Consider the following 21,140-nt stretch of genomic DNA (forward strand, 5'->3'; position numbering starts at 1 on the left):
TGAGATCCCTCTGTAATTATTAATATCTGTTTTATTTCCTTTTTATGTAGTGGATGTATTAACACGTTTTTCCATTCTGTCGGAATTTTTTCTTTTTCTCAGATTTCTTTTATAATAATAATAATATACTTATTTAAAAATATTTTATTTTTAAGTATGATGAGGTAGAAAAAACTATTGTTTTTGACAATATTGCGTAATGCAAACATAGTCATTTTATTTCATACAGAGCTTATCATCCTAAAAATTTAAGATTTCATATATTCCCTGCTATATTACTTTATGTTTGGTAGTAAATCTTTTATTACGATATTTATCAAAACAGACAACATTTGTCAAATATTTAATTCCTTACATTTAGGAAATGTATTTTCATTATTTTTCCACAATAATTGTATGTGTTTCACTATTTTATCACAAAACAAAACATGAAGTAAGTTGTTTCTGATGTTTGTTGTTGTTTTTCTTGTTTTATATTTTATAAACAAGACAAAAAATAAATTGCTTATACTCATTTTATAATAATAGTAATAATAAAGTAGTATTGCTTATGAAGCAATAAATTCATTGTATGAAATGTACAGAAAGCTATCTAGATGCACTTCCTGTTATATATTCATTCTCAAATGGACCCTAATTATGTACTATTTTTCTTTTTTATAATTGTATTTGTATTCTTAATTATAATTTTTATAAGTTCAATAATTTTTTATTCATTTTTCACTTACAATTAAAATGGCTCTATGTGACAAACATGCTATAATTTACTCCAATTCTGACACATCCACTACCAGTTCATCAATTTGAATAACAGTGAGAGTGATGGACTAAGGAAGGCTGATTGACAATAAAATAATGCAGTTATTTTTTATCTTATTTCATAATTAATTTCATTTCTTAATTCATTTTTGTGAAAATTGTAACATTCATTTTGTGTAAATGTGTAACTCTTTTGTAATTGTTATTCTTTTAATTTCCAGCTTATTTCCTGCCAAAAATATTACGACTTATCTTTGAAACTTTGCAGACATCTTTCAGAAAGCTTTATAAATATCAATATTTGTATGTGATGCATTAACACTGAACCCTTAAATAACTCTCTGAACATTTGGATTTCTATTGTAAAAGAACAATATTTAGGGTAAAAAATTGAAATGCTCATGAATTTTTTGAACTAATTAAAAAATGTCTAAATGTGGTTTGTTAAAAATTTATCATAGTTTGAAACAGTATAAAATTACTAAAATGTAATCTATTTTCATGTTTTAACAGATAATATGAGTTGTCAAAATTTTGTGAAGTTACATTTTTGAACCCAGCTTGGTTAGCTGTAAAAGATAAAGTATAGTTTTCAAATTTTGGAGACATTTCCAGTAGAATTGTGCATAACTTGATTATTAAAAAAAATTTCTCATAGATGACACTGAATATGGGTTGAAAAAAATAATTTTCAAATAAGGGATAGCTTGGGGAAGGAGCACCACGTGGGGTACGGCACTGTTTAGACTCTCCATACTTATTTATGGTTTGTACCACAGATAATCTTCATAAATTTTTTTCTGAAACTTAATATAAAAGATATAAAAGTTACATTGTTGAGCTCATAAAACTATGTATTAGTGTAATGTATTTAAAAATTGTAATAATTCTAATACTATTACTTAAATTTCAAAACTACTCACAACTAGAACTAGAAGCATCAATAAATTATTGTTCTTTTAATTTTATTTTTACTGAATTAGTTAGTGACATATCACTACTGCAGTTTTTTCTATAATTTGCGAAATGAAACAGAAAGAAAATGTTGAAATATAAATATTGTATCACACAACTCTTATTATACACATAAAAATGGCTATAATTAATACTGTACAAAGTAGTCTAATAGGCATAAAGTCTATTTGTCCTAATTGCGTAACTAACAAAAAGAGAAACTAAAGATGATAAAGATGCAAATATCAAAACACTGCTTTATATTTTCAATTTATTCCATAGCAATATGGTTACCAAATCACCATACATAAGCATAAAATTACATGTACACAGTTTTATCAAGGACAAATGTGTCCTCCTTCCAAGGATGCATATGTTAATAAAAGAATGAACTTTGATTTCAGAATCTTAGATAATTATGTTTTTTCATTTTCTCATCTTAATTATTTTCTGGCCTGTATAACCTGTTGATCCAATAGTCAGTTTTTGTGATGTACTTTCATCACAAAACATCCCAACCCTGTAGGGGAAGACACCCGCCTTGTGATGCTTCCAGTCGCCACCACCTCCCCCCTCGTTCCTAGCCCTGATGGGCTTTAACGAGAGTACTTTCAAACAGCATTAGTTTTTGCATTTATTTCCTTCCCATTCTTTTTTTTTCTAATAGAATTAATTTCGTGGCCATTAACCACATGCCAACAGCATGCAATCAACCACCAAAAGGAAAATGCTCTCATTTCATAAATATATATTTATTATATTTAAGGGATTTGATGAGATAAATATGGCTGTTGATAATTATATTTTTCCTTACTTCAAATACATTTATAATCCATGATGATTCACTGGTGTTTTCTAGATTTAGGAAACTATCAAAAGGTAAAAGAAAAACAACTTTTTCTTTTTTCATTTCTTCATAATATTGATTTCAAATAGAAAAGTGGTAGTATTCGATTTTCAAACATAATTTCATCTGTGATAAGAATGTTCATATAATGAACATAGTTTTATAACTAGTAAGTTTTATAGATTGTATGGATTGTTTTTATGCCACTTTAGCTTGTTATGTGTATTGGCTTCCTTTTTGATACCTCACCATGCTATTCTGTTTTCATTCATTCCTCAATAATTTCTTTTTTCCTTCGTTTTCCAAATCTGTAGTCATTTCAATCTAGCATCTGTTCTTAGGGCAGTACTTTCTTTAAATAGAAATTTTTGCATTTTTTCAAATAGCAAATATTTGTTGTACACCATTTAATGAATACTTAAAATTGTATTAGTGAAAAAGTGTCTTCTCCATTAAAGAAATCATTGAGCTTATTTCTTACCTATATGCAGTCATCATTATATTTAACTCTATCAATTATCCTATCTTTAGTTGAAAATTCTGAAGTGTCTTTATACTCTGGGTGTTATTGCCTGTGTTTATAGTTTGTACATAACTGTATTGATCGTCAGAAATTTGTTGATATAAAGTTTGCCAAAGATATTTTAATTTTTGAGTAATTTTAAGCTGTAAAAATAGACATGCTTTCTAGTTGTATTTTTTCATCCTCACTGCCTGATCTATCTTATTTTCACAGTTTACACTTATTTGCAAGTTAATTAACATTTAGGTATCCCTGAACCAATTTGTGTCTTACGTAAACCTCTAGTGATCTGTTTTACCATTGATATATTTGTTTACTTGATCTTATGCTGATTGGCTGATTATCCTATCATCATTTCTGTATCATACCTGTTGTTTCAAACATCTTATATAACTCGCACCTTTGATTTTAGGTGGTGTAGGAGAGGAGGCTTGACTTAACCCAACAGGCTCTAGGCACCTCAACCATTATGCTATTTTTATGTGCATCTCCCCTCCAGGACTGTCCAACAGAAAGAATCAGCACCCCTGGATTTTTTTCTGATATAAAAGTAAATAAGTTCTTTGCATGTTGTAATGGCTACATGAAAAGAACCATAGCACCACTGAGCTCAATTCTTCACTTTGCAACTACATAAGAATAACTTTAAAAAATTTTAATGACAAAAAGTCTGGTTCTGGTAACTTCAGTAATTTTTTTTTAATTAGTAAAAATGAGTTTGTAATGAAAGCAACATATTGTGTTTAATAGCTCTGTGAGTTGTAGTTGTGACGATATCACATCATAAAAAACAAAAAGACTGGAAAAGTATAACATTTGACTTTTAGCAGAGCCATTTAAAACACTACAAGTAATAATTCTGCTTTCAAAAATTTGAGACAATACAGTTTTGGCTTTTACACATTATAATCAGATAAAATGAGGTCACTGAAATCAAAGCTCTAAAATCTGAAATTTGCCTAAAAACCCTCTAAAATATATGTCTGAAAATCAATCAACTAACACAAAACTTATGAAAATCTTATATTCCATTCTCAAGATATTTAACCTCAGAATCATCTACTGCTCATAATATTTAATTAAATAGTATTTCCACAGCAAAAAAGTTTTGAAGAAAACTTGCATCACATTTAAACCAGGCTTGAAAAATGTTAGAAAATAAAAGTAAATGGATTACTGCTTTTGTAAGTATGAGTAAATATCCTTTCAAAAGATCTTAAGAGCTTTTATTCCGATCCTTTATTGATGGTAATGTTTATAGTACAAACACACAAATATAAAAAATATGCAACTTTATTAAATATTTGAATATCTTATCACTTCCATAAATTTCAGTTACAATCGCAATGAACAGCTCAAAAAAATTTAAATATCTAACATTCTAACAGCTAACACTTAAAATAACCAAGATTAAAGAATCACGACATTATATTAAAGGGTAAAAGGGAATTATGCCTTATCCTATTTCTCCTGGAATTTTTTTTCACTGAGCTCTGCATCACAGTCAATTCATACGTGTGCCTCCTTCTCTCATACCCTGTCTATCAGGATTGTCACCAACTATAAACTTGTCAAATCTTACACACTTACATGGGATAGAGTAACTGCTAATTTCATAAAGTAGTTAGGAATATATGGAAGAACGATTAGGCAAGAATTCACACTATTATCTTCAAAATGGTGAACTAGTCGGATAAATGGATGGAATAGTTCAGTCAGGTTTGATGTTGATTTTCTAATATGGAAAACTCTGGTTATAAATATTCCAAAATACTGTGACATTATTTCGGAACAGTTAACGTTCAAAAAATATTATTTACATTTTAAAAATAAAGTATGTAAAAAATATCTAAAAAAGGGAGACAAAATAAAAAATATAGAAATAATAAACAATGTAGATTGACAAATGAATAGCACTTATGAAATGAATAAAAAATAAAAGTAAAAAAAAAATTTGTATCCAGACTGTTCATCGATTTAGTTCATTGTTTAGACTAAAAAATTTGATTCAGAAATTCAATTTTGATAAGTCGTTTATATTTTATTATAAAAATTAATAAAAATCTGCTTTGATTGACTGTTGCAACTGGGAACGTAATCTCTGTAATTCCTTTTTGCAATCCTGTGTTAGTATCGAGTAACATTTTTATAATAAGTTTGACATATAATTACTTAATTTCAATTAACAGCAAGCTGGTTGTAAAGAAAATAAGAATTTTGATTATTACTTTCTGGGAATGTTGTCTGTAAATTAGGAAAAAAATCAGTCTTGTTTAAAAAAATGAGATAGTTGGACAAGTAAATTTGTACAATATTATAGGCGTAAGTGAAGTGACTGTACTAGTTCTAATAGACAGCAAAGATGCCAGCAAATTTACTGGCCATTCTTCTTTCTTTCACAAGCTTTTTCATAATGGTTATAATTAAATTTGTGAAACTAAGGTAACTGAATTGTTAAAATTACATGCATGTTTTTAGCCAGTGCAAAACCAATTATACGTTTATTGAGAGGAGAAATATTTTTTATTGTTACTTTTTTTTTAAGGCCACCATATTGAAACCGATCATTGGGAACATTTTTAAAAAATACTTAGTTAATTAATGCATTCATAAAAATGCTTTAATTCTTAATTTTTATTTAACTTTGTGAACAAGTTATGAAAAATTGGATTTGAATTACCAAAAAAACCAGGTGAAAAGCAGGGATTTTTTGTTGAATTTTTCGTTATTTCTTCAGATGTTTTTTCAAATTAATTGTCAATCACGACTATAAAGCAGAAAGTAATAAAGTTTAATACAGTATAAAACTCTTTTCCATATTATAGTTCATGAGATGTGTAAAAAGCTTGTCTTCAATTATCTCCTCTCGCTCTCTCCCTATCGATCTCTCTCTCTCTGTGTGTTCGCTGACGTGCTTATTTGCTTGTACGTTACATCATCAGTGTAGTCTTTTAACACATCGATATCCTGCATTAGAACTCGGCATCAATATCTTGCTCTGTCGTTATACGGATCCAAAATAACAGACTCGTTTAAACGTAATTATATAACTGCTGTTATAAAAACTGGATATCATGTGAATGAAATCCAGTAAGACCTTGACTTCCACGAGTTCAGCACACGCACTCGTTAGTGCGGTTTTATATCATATCTTGTATTACATTCGAGTGTTTTAACGCTTCATTGAAAGTAATACTAAATTTTGCTGTACTTCGTTATTCAAAACAAATAATATGTTGAAAATCAAGAACTTTTTTTTAGCAAAATGTAACTAACCACACCCGACGATGTAGATCGTCTTCCGCACTCGGTGTTTGCGGAAACAAGCATGTAATAAGTTCACAAGGCAGTTAGCATAGTGTTATAAGTAACATTCAATTTTAATTTACAAACTGAATTGTAAGGTGTTCCTTTTGGTAACACATATTACCCAGAAGGGTAATCTGTCTTTGTAAGAAAATTATTTTAAATTATATTTAAAAGATTTTTCCCCTGTGAAATTTTTTATTAAAAAAAAAAACGGAGATAAATTACAAGAATCGTTCCAACAAAATCCAAGAAAGGATCTTGGTTTAAAATTACAAAAACATATGTGTTGAAATAGTTTAAAATCGTATTTGGTTTAATTATCCCCTGAAATTTTCCAAAATGAGGGTGAATCCCATTCGAAATGAAAAAGGGAAAATAGTTTCAAATATTATTTTTGTTTATTTCATTTCTTTTAACTAAAATAAAAATAATTGCAGTGCAAGTAATAAGAAAAAAATGGAAAAAAGTCTAGTTAAAATGAATTCATTTTTCCATGGTTAAATTTTATTTAACCAGATTTTGCCGTTCATGATTAACCCCGTACAAATAGAAAAACAGACAAATCGAAATAATCACCTTTCGTTTCAGTTTTATATGAAACGCAAGCAAATATAACGTGGACATATATGTAATGTTGCAATTTACAGACATAATATTAACAATATTTATTGCGCTTTCTAGGAAAAATTACATCACTCGTCTGTTAACTAAAATTATGAAATCGTTCAATAAATAGTGAAATCTTCAGTCTTTCATTGTTAAAATACTAAAAATATTTTACAAGAATGATGAACCTCTAATTACTTAATTTTTGTTCTTCTAAAAATGCTTCCTTTGGTTCACGTAAAACTTCGGTTTCAGCGCTGGCAAGCTTGAAATGCCACTTTTTAGTTAAATTGTGCCTGTTCATAGAAAAAGCTGGTTCAGTCGCGATATTTTTGTATCATTACAAAAATATCGTAATTACATTTATAATTTAAACAAGCATTCTTTCGTTGAAAATCCCGTTAGGCTGCTTTATCGAACGTAAATTACTCTAAGCTCTGAAGTAAAAACAATCGTTTATGTCAAGTTCTCTACTTGACTATCCTTAACCGACTCCAAGTGCTGGGTACCGGCACCGGTCGGCGTATCTATTCAACTCTGGAAACAAACTTTGAAGGTACTGTTAGCTAGTTTATCGCATCAGCCTTTGTGTTTAACATTAAAAGGCATTTTAAAATGTTACATCGTAATTTTTATTTATTTAAAGATGCAACGCCTAATTTTTTAATATGCCCATCAAAAATTACATTTCATTTTTATAATACAATTGGAAACATACATATCCCGGTATATTGCATAACAATCAGGGCCGGTTCTAGGCGGTAGGCAAGGTAGGCAACTGCCTACGGCGGCAAAATTTAGGAGCGGCAAAACCGCCTGAACTAGAGCGCAAAAAAATAAACAACGCACAAAAATATATTTCGATTACTTGAATTTAGAAAATATTATATACTATTTATTAGTACAATAACATTATTATTGTACTAGTTTTGTTTATTGTTTTAAAAGTGTATTTAAATTATCTCTGAAAATAGTAGGTAGCAGTTTTTGTTTTTAAGTCCGTTGTTAGTTCATTAAAAATTAAAATTTTGTTTTCAGTAAAACAATTTTCCGTATATCTGTATTAGTATTACTGTCTTAATTCAATTATAAGTCATTTTTTTGGTTAAAATGATTCTTTTATAATCCTGTTTTTTTTTTTTAAGCTTGGGGCGGCATTTTTTGGGTTTGCCTGCGGCGACAAAAACGCTAGGACTGGCCCTGATAACAATAATAATAGAAGGCATTTTGTAAAGAATTTATTATTTTGCAATTTTGCGTAGACATCTTGCAAAGAATAAATAGATTTATTTTGCAAATCAAAATCAAAATTCAATCTAAATTTGTACATCTCATGTAAGTATTAAATATTATAAAGTATCAGTTCATACAACAGAAAAAAGCGTTCATAGCAATGCACGGTCTCTTGACCCTCTGCTATGCCAAACAAAATAATTATAGCAAATTACAAAATATAAATGATATTAAAAACAAACAGTACATCACTAACAATTTATTCAAAAATAAAAACAGTACACTGTGCTCACTTAAATTATAATTTAATTCCAAAATTAAAAACTTTATGTATGCCATTACAGCTCTTATAAAGAAGTACATTCTATACTTTTTTACTTATATTTTTTTTAACCACACAAGCCCAACCAGTAGCCGCCTAGAAGACGTTGACCTCAGTTGACCTTATGTGACGCGGCGATGTCTAGCTACCACCCTTCAGTATTGTCCACCCATTGGACCTTCCCGACGGGGTTCCTCCTTTTCTTTCTTTTTCCTGTTTAGCCTCCGGTAACTACCGTTTAGATAATTCTTCAGAGGATGAATGAGGATGATATGTATGAGTGTAAATGAAGTGTAGTCTTGTACAATCTCAGTTCGACCATACCTGAGATGTGTGGTTAATTGAAACCCAACCACCAAAGAACACCGGTATCCACGATCTAGTATTCAAGTCCGTGTAAAAATAGCTGGCTTTACTAGGACTTGAACGCTGGAACTCTCGACTTCCAAATCAGCTGATTTGGGAATACGCGTTCACCACTAGACCAACCCGGTGGGTTAACGGGGTTCCTCCTGGTTCACTGAAGCAACACGACCTCTGCTTCTGGTTCCCGTGATGGTCCCCGTCCGTACTCGTAGTCGGGGTCCGAGTATGCCCCCATGCGTACCCCCCCCCCGACCTTCGCGCGCCCGCCCCTCAAAACTCGAGGGTCTTTAATGCTTCATCAGAGCGTCCCAACCCAGTCACTCTTGCGTGTGACCGGACCAAGACGTCCTCAGCAAAAAGGCTACCTCCCTGGCCCTGCATGGTTCCGTGCTTCGATCCCGCTGGCTTCAGGGGTGTCCACCTGTCCTCAATAGATACAATCCAGGGTTTGTCGGATCTTGAAGCGGTGTAAGTAAGCTCCTAATGTCCCGTATCCCGAGAGGAACTGCGCTAGGTGATGTGTGACTTCACTATGCTTCCTCCGGATTGGGCGAAATAAGCCTTTTTGTCCATGCATCCTTCTATACGTTTTTTACTTGCTTTTCTTTAACTCAAAATGTTTTTTTTTCATGTTTGTCTTCAAATCTTGTGTCCTTAATTTAACATACTTCCTGACATTGCCTATTGATGAAATTTCGCACAGTTACTAAGGTCGGGTGACCGTACAATATTCAATCATTACTTTCGCAAACATCCCCCCGTACTGGAGTAAATTAAGGTTTCAGGTGTAATAATTTAACATACTTCCTGGCATTGGATATTGATAAAATTTTACACATTACTAAGGTCGGGTGGCAATACAATATTCCACCATTACTTAAGCAAACATCCCCGCGTACGGGGATAGATTAAGGGTGTGGGTGTAAATGGCAAAATCTGCAAAATTGCTATGCGGGGTTTTTGGGGTCGCAGATGACACATCCGATAGCCATTTGACATAAAAAATGACAAAAACTTAGTACGGAAGTTTTTGTGGTTTCGAATTTGACAAAATTTCATCACTCGTGTGTGTGTGTGTGTGTGTGTGTGTGTGTGTGTGTGTGTGTTTGTGTTTGTATATATATATATATATATATATACAGATAATTTTTGGCGGGCGATCTGTTGAGACATATCTCCTGACGATTCACTCGGCTCCATAAAACTTCACTATTTCGTTACTTTGTTTAGTAAATGTTTGAAAATTTGTATGATATTTTATAAACATATTAGAAATTTCAATATATGATGTTATCTTTTGAAATCCAAATTAACCTACTAATTAAACTCGTGCAATCTATGATAATAATTTGATTGAAGTATGACTAAAAAGTATAAAGCAAGTTTTTAAAAATTTTGAAAAATATTTGTAATATTATTCTGTTTACCTGAAGTCCATGCAAAACCTGATGTTCTTTCACCGGCTCAATTCTTTTCAGAACTAGCGGAAGTAAGGTTGTAAGAAGATGAAAAGAGGGAGGTTCTATAAACAAACACAACGAGCAGTTAGCTTTCTTTCTTTTTCCTGTTTAGCCTCCGGTAACTACCGTTTAGATAATTCTTCAGAGGATGAATGAGGATGATATGTATGAGTGTAAATGAAGTGTAGTCTTGTACATTCTCAGTTCGACCGTTCCTGAGATGTGTGGTTAATTGAAACTCCAACCACCAAAGAACACCGGTATCCACGATCTAGTATTCAAATCCATGTAAAAATACCTGGCTTTACTAGGACTTGAACGCTGGAACTCTCGACTTCCAAATCAGTCCAAATCAGCTGATTTGGGAAGACGCGTTAACCACTAGACCAACCCGGTGGGTCAACGAGCAGTTAGCTAAATCTATACTTCAATACTCTTTTAAAATGAGAAAAACTAATGTAATCTAGACGACAGTACAACCCGACGAACTTTTTGTGGACAAATACCGATTATAAATAGACCCTAAAATCGCATCTTATCCTATAAGGAAGGACTGCCCTTAAAAGATTTCTTTTTGACGCACTTTCAGACAGAAAGGGAATGCATCACAGTTAGATGAACGACATAACATACATCTTTTTGTCGGGATCCAGCCCAACGAAACCCGTTGATACTTTTACAAAATGCGAAACGCAGTCCTATCATTCATAATTTCATGAGTGAAAGTCACTTAATTAGAATTACCCTGCAGAAAAGGATGAGATTCCGTATACTACAATTCGTAGGAGGGTACTACGCCTTCGAAGTCCTTCCGATTCGTTCCTGAACAAATAACCGTACGGATACATTCCAGCAATACAAATACAACTAAAGTATTAAGGATTCAGGAAATAATTCGGGCAGAATGTTCGCTGTCAGGATTATTACCGCACAATGAAGTGCACGCTTTTGTTATTTTTAGTCTAATTTTGCGCGTTTTGTTACGGTAAAATAAAACACGTGATTTCACTGAAAAATGTGTCTTTCGCATAATTTAACTAACGAGACTTATATCGTGTAATATTTAATTTAACTTAAATAATTAATAATTCTTAGTTATTACAAATAAATAATATAATTCTAGAGTAGTATACAGCCACCTCGTCTACATAACAGATTACAAGCCATTTCCTTGTTTATCCTGTTTTGCCTGTTTGTACTTTAATAATAGAGCAACTCTTTACCTTCAATGTGTAATAGCATGCGGACCTAGTAATTGAAGCTATTTACATTTAGAATAATTATGTTACCTTTTTTTTTTATATGTAGTTACGATTATATTGATGCTATACGATTACTTTGTTTCTTTTTTTCTATTAATTTACGTCATACTTTTCCTTTAGCACTTGTCTTTTAAAAAGAGATTTTTTTCTTTTTAACAAAAAAGATTTCTTACAATTTCTTGTTTTGCAATTAACTTAAGATAATTACTTGCGTAAAAGAAACTCGCACTTCTTCTTTATTAAGTGACATCTCAAATCATCCTTAACGATGTATTTCTCCTACTTGATCGAAATATTCCTGTAGATTTTTGTATTTTAAAATTAATTATTTTATTTTTATAAGCAAATTCATTGCAATTTAAAAAAAATTTATTTCATAAAATAAAAAATACATTACTTATAAAATATAAATGTTTATACATTTAGTTGCAAATATCAAATATAATCCTTTAATGATGAAATTTAACCTAGTTTGTGCAGAAAGGAATTGAACAGTTGAATAAAATGCATTAACAAACAATAAAAAATTATTTAATAATCTTTTGAATGATTTTTTCATTTCTGTAGTATTTTAATTGGAGGTTTTTTTAATTAATTTAGCCCACTTCCCTCCCATGTAATAAAGACTGGTTTGAAGTAACTTTAAATTATGTTTTTCATTATGAATGTAGCCCTTGAAATATGTTTACGGACATCATCATTTTTATTGTGTAACTGTTTAAATATGTGTTATTAAAAATCTATCTGAGTGACAAGTTTTTATATTTAACAAAGATCTAATGGCACTATTTTTTAATTAAACTTTTTCTCGTAATTAGAACACAATAAACATCCATAAAAAAAATCCAAATCTAATGTACATCTGTGAAAAAATGCTATATTTAATTTTTTATTGTTCTGTCTGTCATAATTTTTTTTTATTAAATTGTGCACCTAATTATATTTTACCACATACTTGATCACCATATTTTTCATGTAATAAAAATTTTTTTGATGATAAAACCTAGAAATTTAGCTGTTGATGGTACACTTTCAATAAGACTGTACAGCTTGTTAAATTGAATGGCCTCTTTATTCTATTTTAGACTAGCCCAGCTGGATCTGTTGAATCAGCTTCTACTAGTTCATTGAAATAATAGTTAACATTGCAGATAACAGTCGGTTTTAGATACAGTTCCTGATAATGATTTCTCTTTTTTTTAATAAAATTATTTGTTTTTAGTAGGTCTGACTCATTGTGGTTATAGATTCTGCCAGGTTTGTGTACTCTTCACACCAGAGGAAAAGTGACATACATGAAGTTGGCGGAACCAGTTTGAAAATTCTTTAATTGTACTGTTGATGGATTTAGCCAGATTAAACATGAAATTAAAATATTTTCATACTTCAATTTTTAAAATAAATTTAGTATACACTTACTTAATATCAACTTGATGGGCCTACTAAAAATGGCTAGAATTAGAAATATAATTATCAAAATTTAACTTGAGAGAGAATGGTTTTTTTGCTTCTTTAATAAATATATCATATAATTTATTTAATTAGCACAACTTTATTTTTTTAATTAATCTACTGCGTGAATTCATGGTTGCAGCACCAGTTAGAAAAACAGTACTTAAAATGCAATTTATTTTGCTCTGGAATTTGTCATTATTTAAAAATGTAAATAAATCACCTGTCTCCTGACACAATGAAAAAATGGAAAATTCCTCTGTAAGTTGTATCTCAATAGCTGCATTCTAACTTGAGTTATTCTGTGTAAATTACAAAAAGAGTTATTCTAACTTAATATGAGACTAGTAATGGCTAATTCTCCAACAGTTTGATTAATACATTTTTAAGATGCTCATACCAACTTAAATTATATGTAAAATAGCCTGAAGAACTAATCTGAATGAGATCTCCAAATGCCAGAAAGATCCAAAAGGACCTTTTTAGAATTGTAAAGAAAACGTTTGTTGTAAAATGTATAACTACTTTTAATATTGGTTGCTTTTAGGAAGGTGAAGATACATCTTGGAGATTTGTTGTGCCTCTTGCACCTCAAGATCAAGGTTATGAAACTGCAGAGAATTCTCCAGAAAGTCCTAGGCAAAAACCACATCAAGCTGCGCGTCTGACTGTTTCTACACCTGAACGACTACACGGTTCCCCTCCACAAATATCAATAATTGCTAGAAGCGATGGTGAAATATTACCTCCTGAACAGGGTCATAATGTTTATCCTCCTCACTGGGATAATAATACGTCTACATCCTCTTCCACAACTGTATCATCTCCTACCCCTTCACCACCATTAACAACTCCTTCAGTATCACCGACACCATCTTATGATAATCAAGGTTGGAGCCAAATGCCATTAGTTGGCATCAGTTCACATAAAATACCCAGAAGAGTTCACTGTGAAGAATTATTGTAATTAAATTAATATAAATATATTACAGTGAACAGATTATATTAATGTTGAAAATTTATATAAAGTGGTATTTTGATTAATGTTTTATATTTCTGTCTATGAACCTGATTACTATTCATATATGTATATAATACGTATAATTCAGTTATCCCATCAATTCATATCGTACTAAACAGAAATGTACATAGACATATATTTTTTATTGACCAATGGATATTTAACTATTAGTCATATAATTATTAGTATTTACTGACTGTGAATGAGATAACATTTATGAACCGAATATTTTTAAATATCATTTTAAAATTATAAGTAGTAACATGTACTTATAATATGCTCATAATAATGTTTTTCCATCTTTAGTTTTTATTTATGTTTAACTGAACTCAGTTAAGGTTTGTTATGGTTAACCTTACCAAACCTTAACCTACCCCGATATTAGATAAATTTTTAATAATGGTTATTTGCATTTATAAATAAACATATTTCTGAAAAATATGTTTTTGAGAATGACAAATTATCAGTTTAATTTTTTTTTAATTATATTTTTATTTTCTATTAAAATTTATGAAAACATATATGTTAATAGAATTTTTTAATAAGAAAATGTTTTTTTAAGTGTTGAAGTTGATGTAATAACTGTTCATTGCTCATTTGGTAACTGGTAGTAGATGAATAATAAACTAATCATTTGTTGCATGTGTAAAATTTAATAATTACGGAGTAAATATTTTGTTTGTGTTTACAGTACAGTTGTATTTGTTGAACTGTTACATACATGTATTAGTTGTTTTGTGTACTTGTTTTCCTAATTCTTAACATTATCACTTATTGTTATCAAATAATGATAGTATAACAATTATCAGTAATGAATCAAGATGTCTAACTTTGTGTTCACATCTGTTTATGCTATTGCTTCTATATGTAACTAACTGTTTATTTATGTTTGTTATTTATCTGAACTGTTTAATACTGTACTTTATAATATTAGTTATCTTCTTATTAATTACATCACTTTGAAACTGAAAAGAGTTATATAAATATTTTCTTTTGTTAAACATGTTTTTTTTTTATCAAAGAGAAAGCTATGTTAAATGGTTATTGAAAAATGGTTTAGCATTTTTAATTTTGTGAGTTTATTCAAATTCATAAAGGAATTTTAAGGCAATGAAGACCTTTATTATAAAAGGCATTGAGCTGAGTTGAGTTATCTATGAAGCTTTGTTTTTTAATAAGTTTCATAAATTGAAGGAAAATTTTTTTTCACTTCTGTGGATATTAATTTTATGAAAATTGAATCTCTCTTTAAGCTTGTCTGGAATGTAAAATGCTACAGCTATTCTGTGAATCAGTATTACATCTTATACCTTTTCATACATTTTTACATTAACATCTAATAATTTTACATCTGTTCATGTAAGTTTAGTTAATGAAGAAGGTGTTGGATGTTGAAATCCAAGCAGAACACTGAAAATGACTAGGTCATTTTTATAATACTATCTTCCTGTGCTTCTATCCGAAATGTTTTCATGTATAATTCATTGTTGTAAAATTATAGAAAAATTTGATATATTTTCTTTACTTTAATTTTTGATATTTTTGTATCATTAGGTTTATTACACACACCTTGCAATAAACAAGTAGCTGATAAAATAATATCTTATTTTAGAGTTAAATTTTATGAATGGTTGAATGATATTACAAATCAATAATAAAATCAAATTGTGAAGTTGCATATCTTTATAATTTTTATTTATTACTTATTATTTTTTATTTACTATTTTAATTTTAAATGATATTGACTGCTGTAGGAATAACCCGTAATAAAATCAATAGAATAATACTAATTGCTGATACTAGATGATCTATTGGAAACAGTTCACTAAATGTGGCTTTGACCACTGGCATTTGACATTTATTTTGTATCCTTCAATTTCCAGGAATTTATCCTCAGTGACATTCAAGTTGATGCGAAACCAGTTGGCAAAATGATGTGGTTTGATGGTAAACCATTAGGTTGTATGGAATACCATCGTACTGAGAACCTGTGATTGTAATTTTTAATTCTCTGTATAAAAGATTTACATTTTTTAAGAGAGTATTTTGTTTTATTAATAATAAATTTGAAATAACAAGACATTTTATTACTTACAATAAATAGTATATCATTTAATAGCATTTTTTAAATGAAACCATTATTATAGATAGATAAATGAATGAATGTATGTTTGAAACATTAAAAATATATAGATTTATAGAACCGGTAGTTGTGGAAATGATTGCAATATCCCTTCCTGCTCAAAAAAAAAACAAAAAACATAGGTAATGTTAAGGTAGAGTTTTCCAAAACTGATTTTTAGCATCACCCTTCACCATTTTTAGCTTGCCACCTGATTTATTTTACAGCATATTTTTTTGCCTCTTTAACATGAATATGAAATAAATCAGACATTTTTTTGTCATCTTACAAAGCATTATTTCTAGAATTTTATGGATCTACAAATTTTTGCAATCTCTGGAATGCAAAAAAGTATTAAAGATAATTTTTTTTCTACATTTTTATTTTGATCTGCTGGTTATTGATTCCCTGTAGTTATTAAAATACCAGTTAAAGAATTTATTTTTTTTTATGTTATTTTATTTTAATTAATTTTGTATAGACTCTCAGGGTTATCATTTCTCTATCAAATTTAATTGATTTTGAGGTCCTAAATAAAAATATCTGATCCTAATCTGCAGTAAAAATACTTTTCAGTTAAGTCAACAATAAATTAATAAGCCTAGTGCAGTTTTTATTTTTAATTTACAGAAATCGATTAGTGTTAATTTTAACAGATTATTTTAAAGCAAATAATTTAAACATCTGGATGATTGTTCTAATTATTTTCAGTTTTTGTAAATATTACTAAATCACTTTTTTGTGATGTAACCTGTTTTAGCCTAATATTGGATAATTATTTTCTAATAGCCTTCATATTTAGGAGATGTTATATATATATATATATATATATATATATATATATATATATATATATATTAGAAGATAATAGTTAATTCTTAAAAAAAAATGAATTGCATTTATTTTTAAGTGATTTTTATTTTAGTAAGCTTAAACATATAATATTTCTCCCAAAGGATGCAAAACAACTTTTTCATTTCTAGACAGTTGCTTCTACCTGCATTTCTATTTTTTATTCTTTTTATTAGATTTTAAAGAGTATTTTACATTTATTTATAGGACAACATTATATTAATGTGTATTTTAACAGAACAAAAAAAAAAAAAAACAAATAATTGACTGTAAACATTTCACTGAGAATTCTAATGGAGTATAAAATAATTACTAATTTTTGAGCAGGTTTTTTTTAAATATCTATATTGTTTTTTTTAGATGAATAATTATTTAGAGATAATCTTTTTTTTATTAAAATATTATTTTGTGAGTAAAGGAAACTTTTATGATGGAGTTAGTATTTTTTTTTAAGATCATATTTCCTAGAATTGATCAAATATTTTTCTTATTTGTTTATTGTAGGACCTTAATTCTAACTATGGCACACATGAATCTAATTCACATAATTCATGTGAATCAACTATGAATCACATGTTCATCCATCTACTTACCTTTAATGTACAACACACAATTAAATGTTAAGTATTTTAAACTGATGTGGATATTTAGTGAGACTATCACAGGCTAATCTAAACAACATAAACTAATTTTTCCTTGGAAGACCTAGATTAACTTTTGATGTCTTGCAGATCTTTTCATTTGTTATCATTTGCTGCTTCTCTCAATCTTTCATTATTAATATCTCTTCATCTTATGTGATGTTAATTTTTTTTATTAAAAAAAAAAACAACACCATTGAACATTGTCTCAGGGGAATTATTACACAGAAATCAGTTGTTTCAATGCCTTCCATCCTACAATAAGAAAGAATCAATCACAAAAATATTCCTTGCCACGCAGTAACAAACCAATGATGACAATCTCTTCATTGATGACTATTCTATTCAACATATTTGTCTCTGTACGGTTGATTGTGTTTCTACCATTAAGTCATAAAGGATTTCAGCTTTATGAAATACTATAGATTTCTAAAATTTTCTAGTTCAATTTTTATTGCAAATATCTCTTCATTAAATATTTTTTCATAGTTGCAAATGTAACTGAGGTTACATTGGCAACTATGAAAAAAGTATAACATTACATGCAACTAATACAGGAGACAATAACTATTTGTGAATATTGGAAAATAGTTTAGAAAATTTTATTTTTTTTTAAAAAGAGAAAATTTGAATAAATGATGGGTACTGGCCATTTCTATTTTTTTTTTTTATGTAGCACTTTCCGTGTAATATCTAGGAGAGGAATTAATTTTAAAAATAAATAAGACAAAAATAAAGGTATTTGAAATGTGACAGGATGAACAATAAGTAGGAATGTGTGAACATAATATACCAGAAGTTACAAAGCTTTACTATTTCAGGAGTAAAATTATGAAGGATGAGCAAAGTAAGATAGAGATCAAAAGAACACTGATATAAGCAATGAGAAATTTCATGCAGAAAAAGTCTGGTAATGTCTATTGCAATCTAAAGATTTGGAAGATTTTCTCTAAAATATATCTATGGAGTGTAGCAATTTATAGTTTCAAAATATGGCCACTAGGAAAAACAGAAAGGAAAAGAATAGAGGCCTTTGAAATGTGGTGTTACAGAAAGATCACATTTTTGATAGTAGATAGAATTAGAAATGAATAGGAGTAGTTGCAATAAAATCTTGTAGAGATGAACTAGGCAGGTCATATATTGAGACGTCTTGGTTATTGATTTGATGTAGAGGGTATAAACTGTCCAGGAAGACAAAGATTGGCAATTATAAAATCAATAATTGAGGACATAGAATGTATTTGTTATGTTATTTTGTTTAGGTTTAAAGATTATCACAGAACAGAAATAAATGGAGAATAGCACCAAACCAGTAAAATAATGGATAACTAAAGAAAAAATAAAGAAGAATTTTAAAATTTTTTCCAGTAAAACATCAACAGATGGTATTAATCATCTAAGAAAGGCAATTTCCATTTTTATCATCCTGTTATTAGTACATTCCTGAGGTAATTAGTAAAATATATAACAGCTGACAGTTTTTTGTATTTCTAATTTTTTTTAAGTCATGTGAGTTTAAGAATATTTTTATAAATAGAAATAATAATTCTGTATGTGTGTTTGTGCATGTACGCAGGTGCTTATGTGCATTAAAATGCTTGTTTCTATTTTTCTTTATATTTTGATTATAGTTTTATTTACTGTCACCAGTTTTGTTTGGTTGCTTGTCTGTCTGGCAATTGATTCCATAAAATTAAAAAAGAAAATGAAATAAGGAAATATTAAAGATGTTATATCTCAAAGGGGATTAAATTTTACGTGTCTTTTTGCACTTTTTTTGAGGGTTACATAAATATAATATCATTGAAAAATACTTCCTTCCCACAACTAAAAATATAAATTTTTCTAACCTTCAGCCAATTTATTTTTCTTTAAATGGGGTATTACCAAATTGAAACAGTTTTCAGCCCTCATTACAGGGGCAAGGGAAATAATATTGCTATCTTTTAAAAAGAAGTTTCATCACTTTTTCTACAATTTTACTTCTTTAAACTGTAAATTAAAATTTTTGTTAGTTTTTCTAAAAAAATAGTCATAGTAGAAAATGTTTTATTCCTTAACACAATAATCAAAAGTAAATTTTAAACGTTTTTAAATGTAATTTTTTATCAAAATATCATAGAATATTTATTTTTAATGTCTTTTAGCAGTATTTTGTAGTAAACATTTGAATTTTATCTCAGAAAGGTGGGGAGAGCTTAAAATATTAGCTCATATTTTAAGCTCTATGCAAACACTAGGAAAATTCAACAACATTGATGAGATTTTTTAAAATTTCATTATCATTCCTTATATAATTTTATTTATCATACAGTACTTTTTCTAACTGTACTTTATCAGCAGCAGCACCTGAAAGAAAAAAATTCCATAAAAAAATATTCCTGTAACCAAGAACTGTTTACAAAAAAATCTAAATCTAAAATATATACGTTTCTATTGTTAAAAATCATTACCACTAATTATTGAAGGAATTATTAAAAATAGATACATAATTAAAAAATTAAACTTAAAAAAATTAGTGAAAAGAGAATAATTAACAACAAAAATTAAAAATTATAACCATAAAATAAATCAGTTTAAAAAATGCATAATAAACAGGAATGAGGTACTGCAGTTTGGAAATTTACTTTATTAGCAATAATAAAAAAACTTCTTTGTTGGATAATCATATAGGACTAGTGTTTAAAAACATTTACCTTTTTTTATAATAAGATCATTAACCATTCATCTTTCATAATGTTTTTGTTTATAAATATAGGTAGGTATATTTACCAACATTAGCATTTATCTAACCCTTTAAGAAGATCATCCAGTAAGTATCTAAATATTGGAAATACATTTCTTAGGTATGCTGTTAGATATCATCTGAATGATTAGAAGGGAGACTTGGAAATTATAAATGAGTTATATGTTTTCAATATAAATGGAAGAATCTACACAATCCATGAAGATTGGAAAAGTCATGTTGGCAGAATATGTAATGAACAATTACTAAATGATTAGTTTAAGCTTAGGAGTGGAAAAATTTAGATCACCTAAGAAATAATGGAGAGATGAGTGAGAAAATATTTAATTAATATGTTGTAGCAGTTAGTTTGTGATTGTTGTATCTGATTTTAGGCCAATATGTGAAGAACAAAAAGAAGAAATGTAAGTAGAAATACTGTTTGTAGTGTTTATAATTTTTGTTTTTTATTGTTATTTTTACAAAAAAATATTCTTAACTTTTCCTTTACATTCATCTTTTTAATTTAAGTCTCATTTTTGTGTTTGTATTTACTTTTATTTATTCCTCTGTATCTATTGATCATGATAGTTTAGAACTGAAATGTGTATCTACTTTTAGATTTTCATTCTTTGTAAATGATTCTTGAGCTTCTCTCTACAATTTCACTTCAGTAGCCATTT

General features: G+C 28.8%; 1 protein-coding gene across 4 annotated transcripts in view; it reads left to right on the forward strand.

Moving 5' to 3' along the window:
• LOC142323283 (uncharacterized) overlaps window positions 1-21,140 on the forward strand; it is a 309,143-nt gene that overhangs the window by 278,460 nt on the left and 9,543 nt on the right. For 2 of the 4 annotated variants that reach the window (XM_075362730.1, XM_075362731.1), the window contains one exon: window positions 13,641-14,214. The exons of 1 other annotated variant lie outside the window; for it this stretch is intronic. In XM_075362730.1, the coding sequence (XP_075218845.1) occupies window positions 13,641-14,060 (420 nt within the window). In that variant the 3' untranslated portion in view covers window positions 14,061-14,214. Of the gene's footprint in view, window positions 1-13,640; window positions 14,215-21,140 lie in introns of those variants that run through there. One more of the 4 variants, XR_012756070.1, reaches the window with a different exon arrangement.

The sequence above is a fragment of the Lycorma delicatula genome, chromosome 4, assembly GCF_047948215.1.
Source record: "Lycorma delicatula isolate Av1 chromosome 4, ASM4794821v1, whole genome shotgun sequence".
Lineage (NCBI taxonomy): Eukaryota > Metazoa > Arthropoda > Insecta > Hemiptera > Fulgoridae > Lycorma > Lycorma delicatula.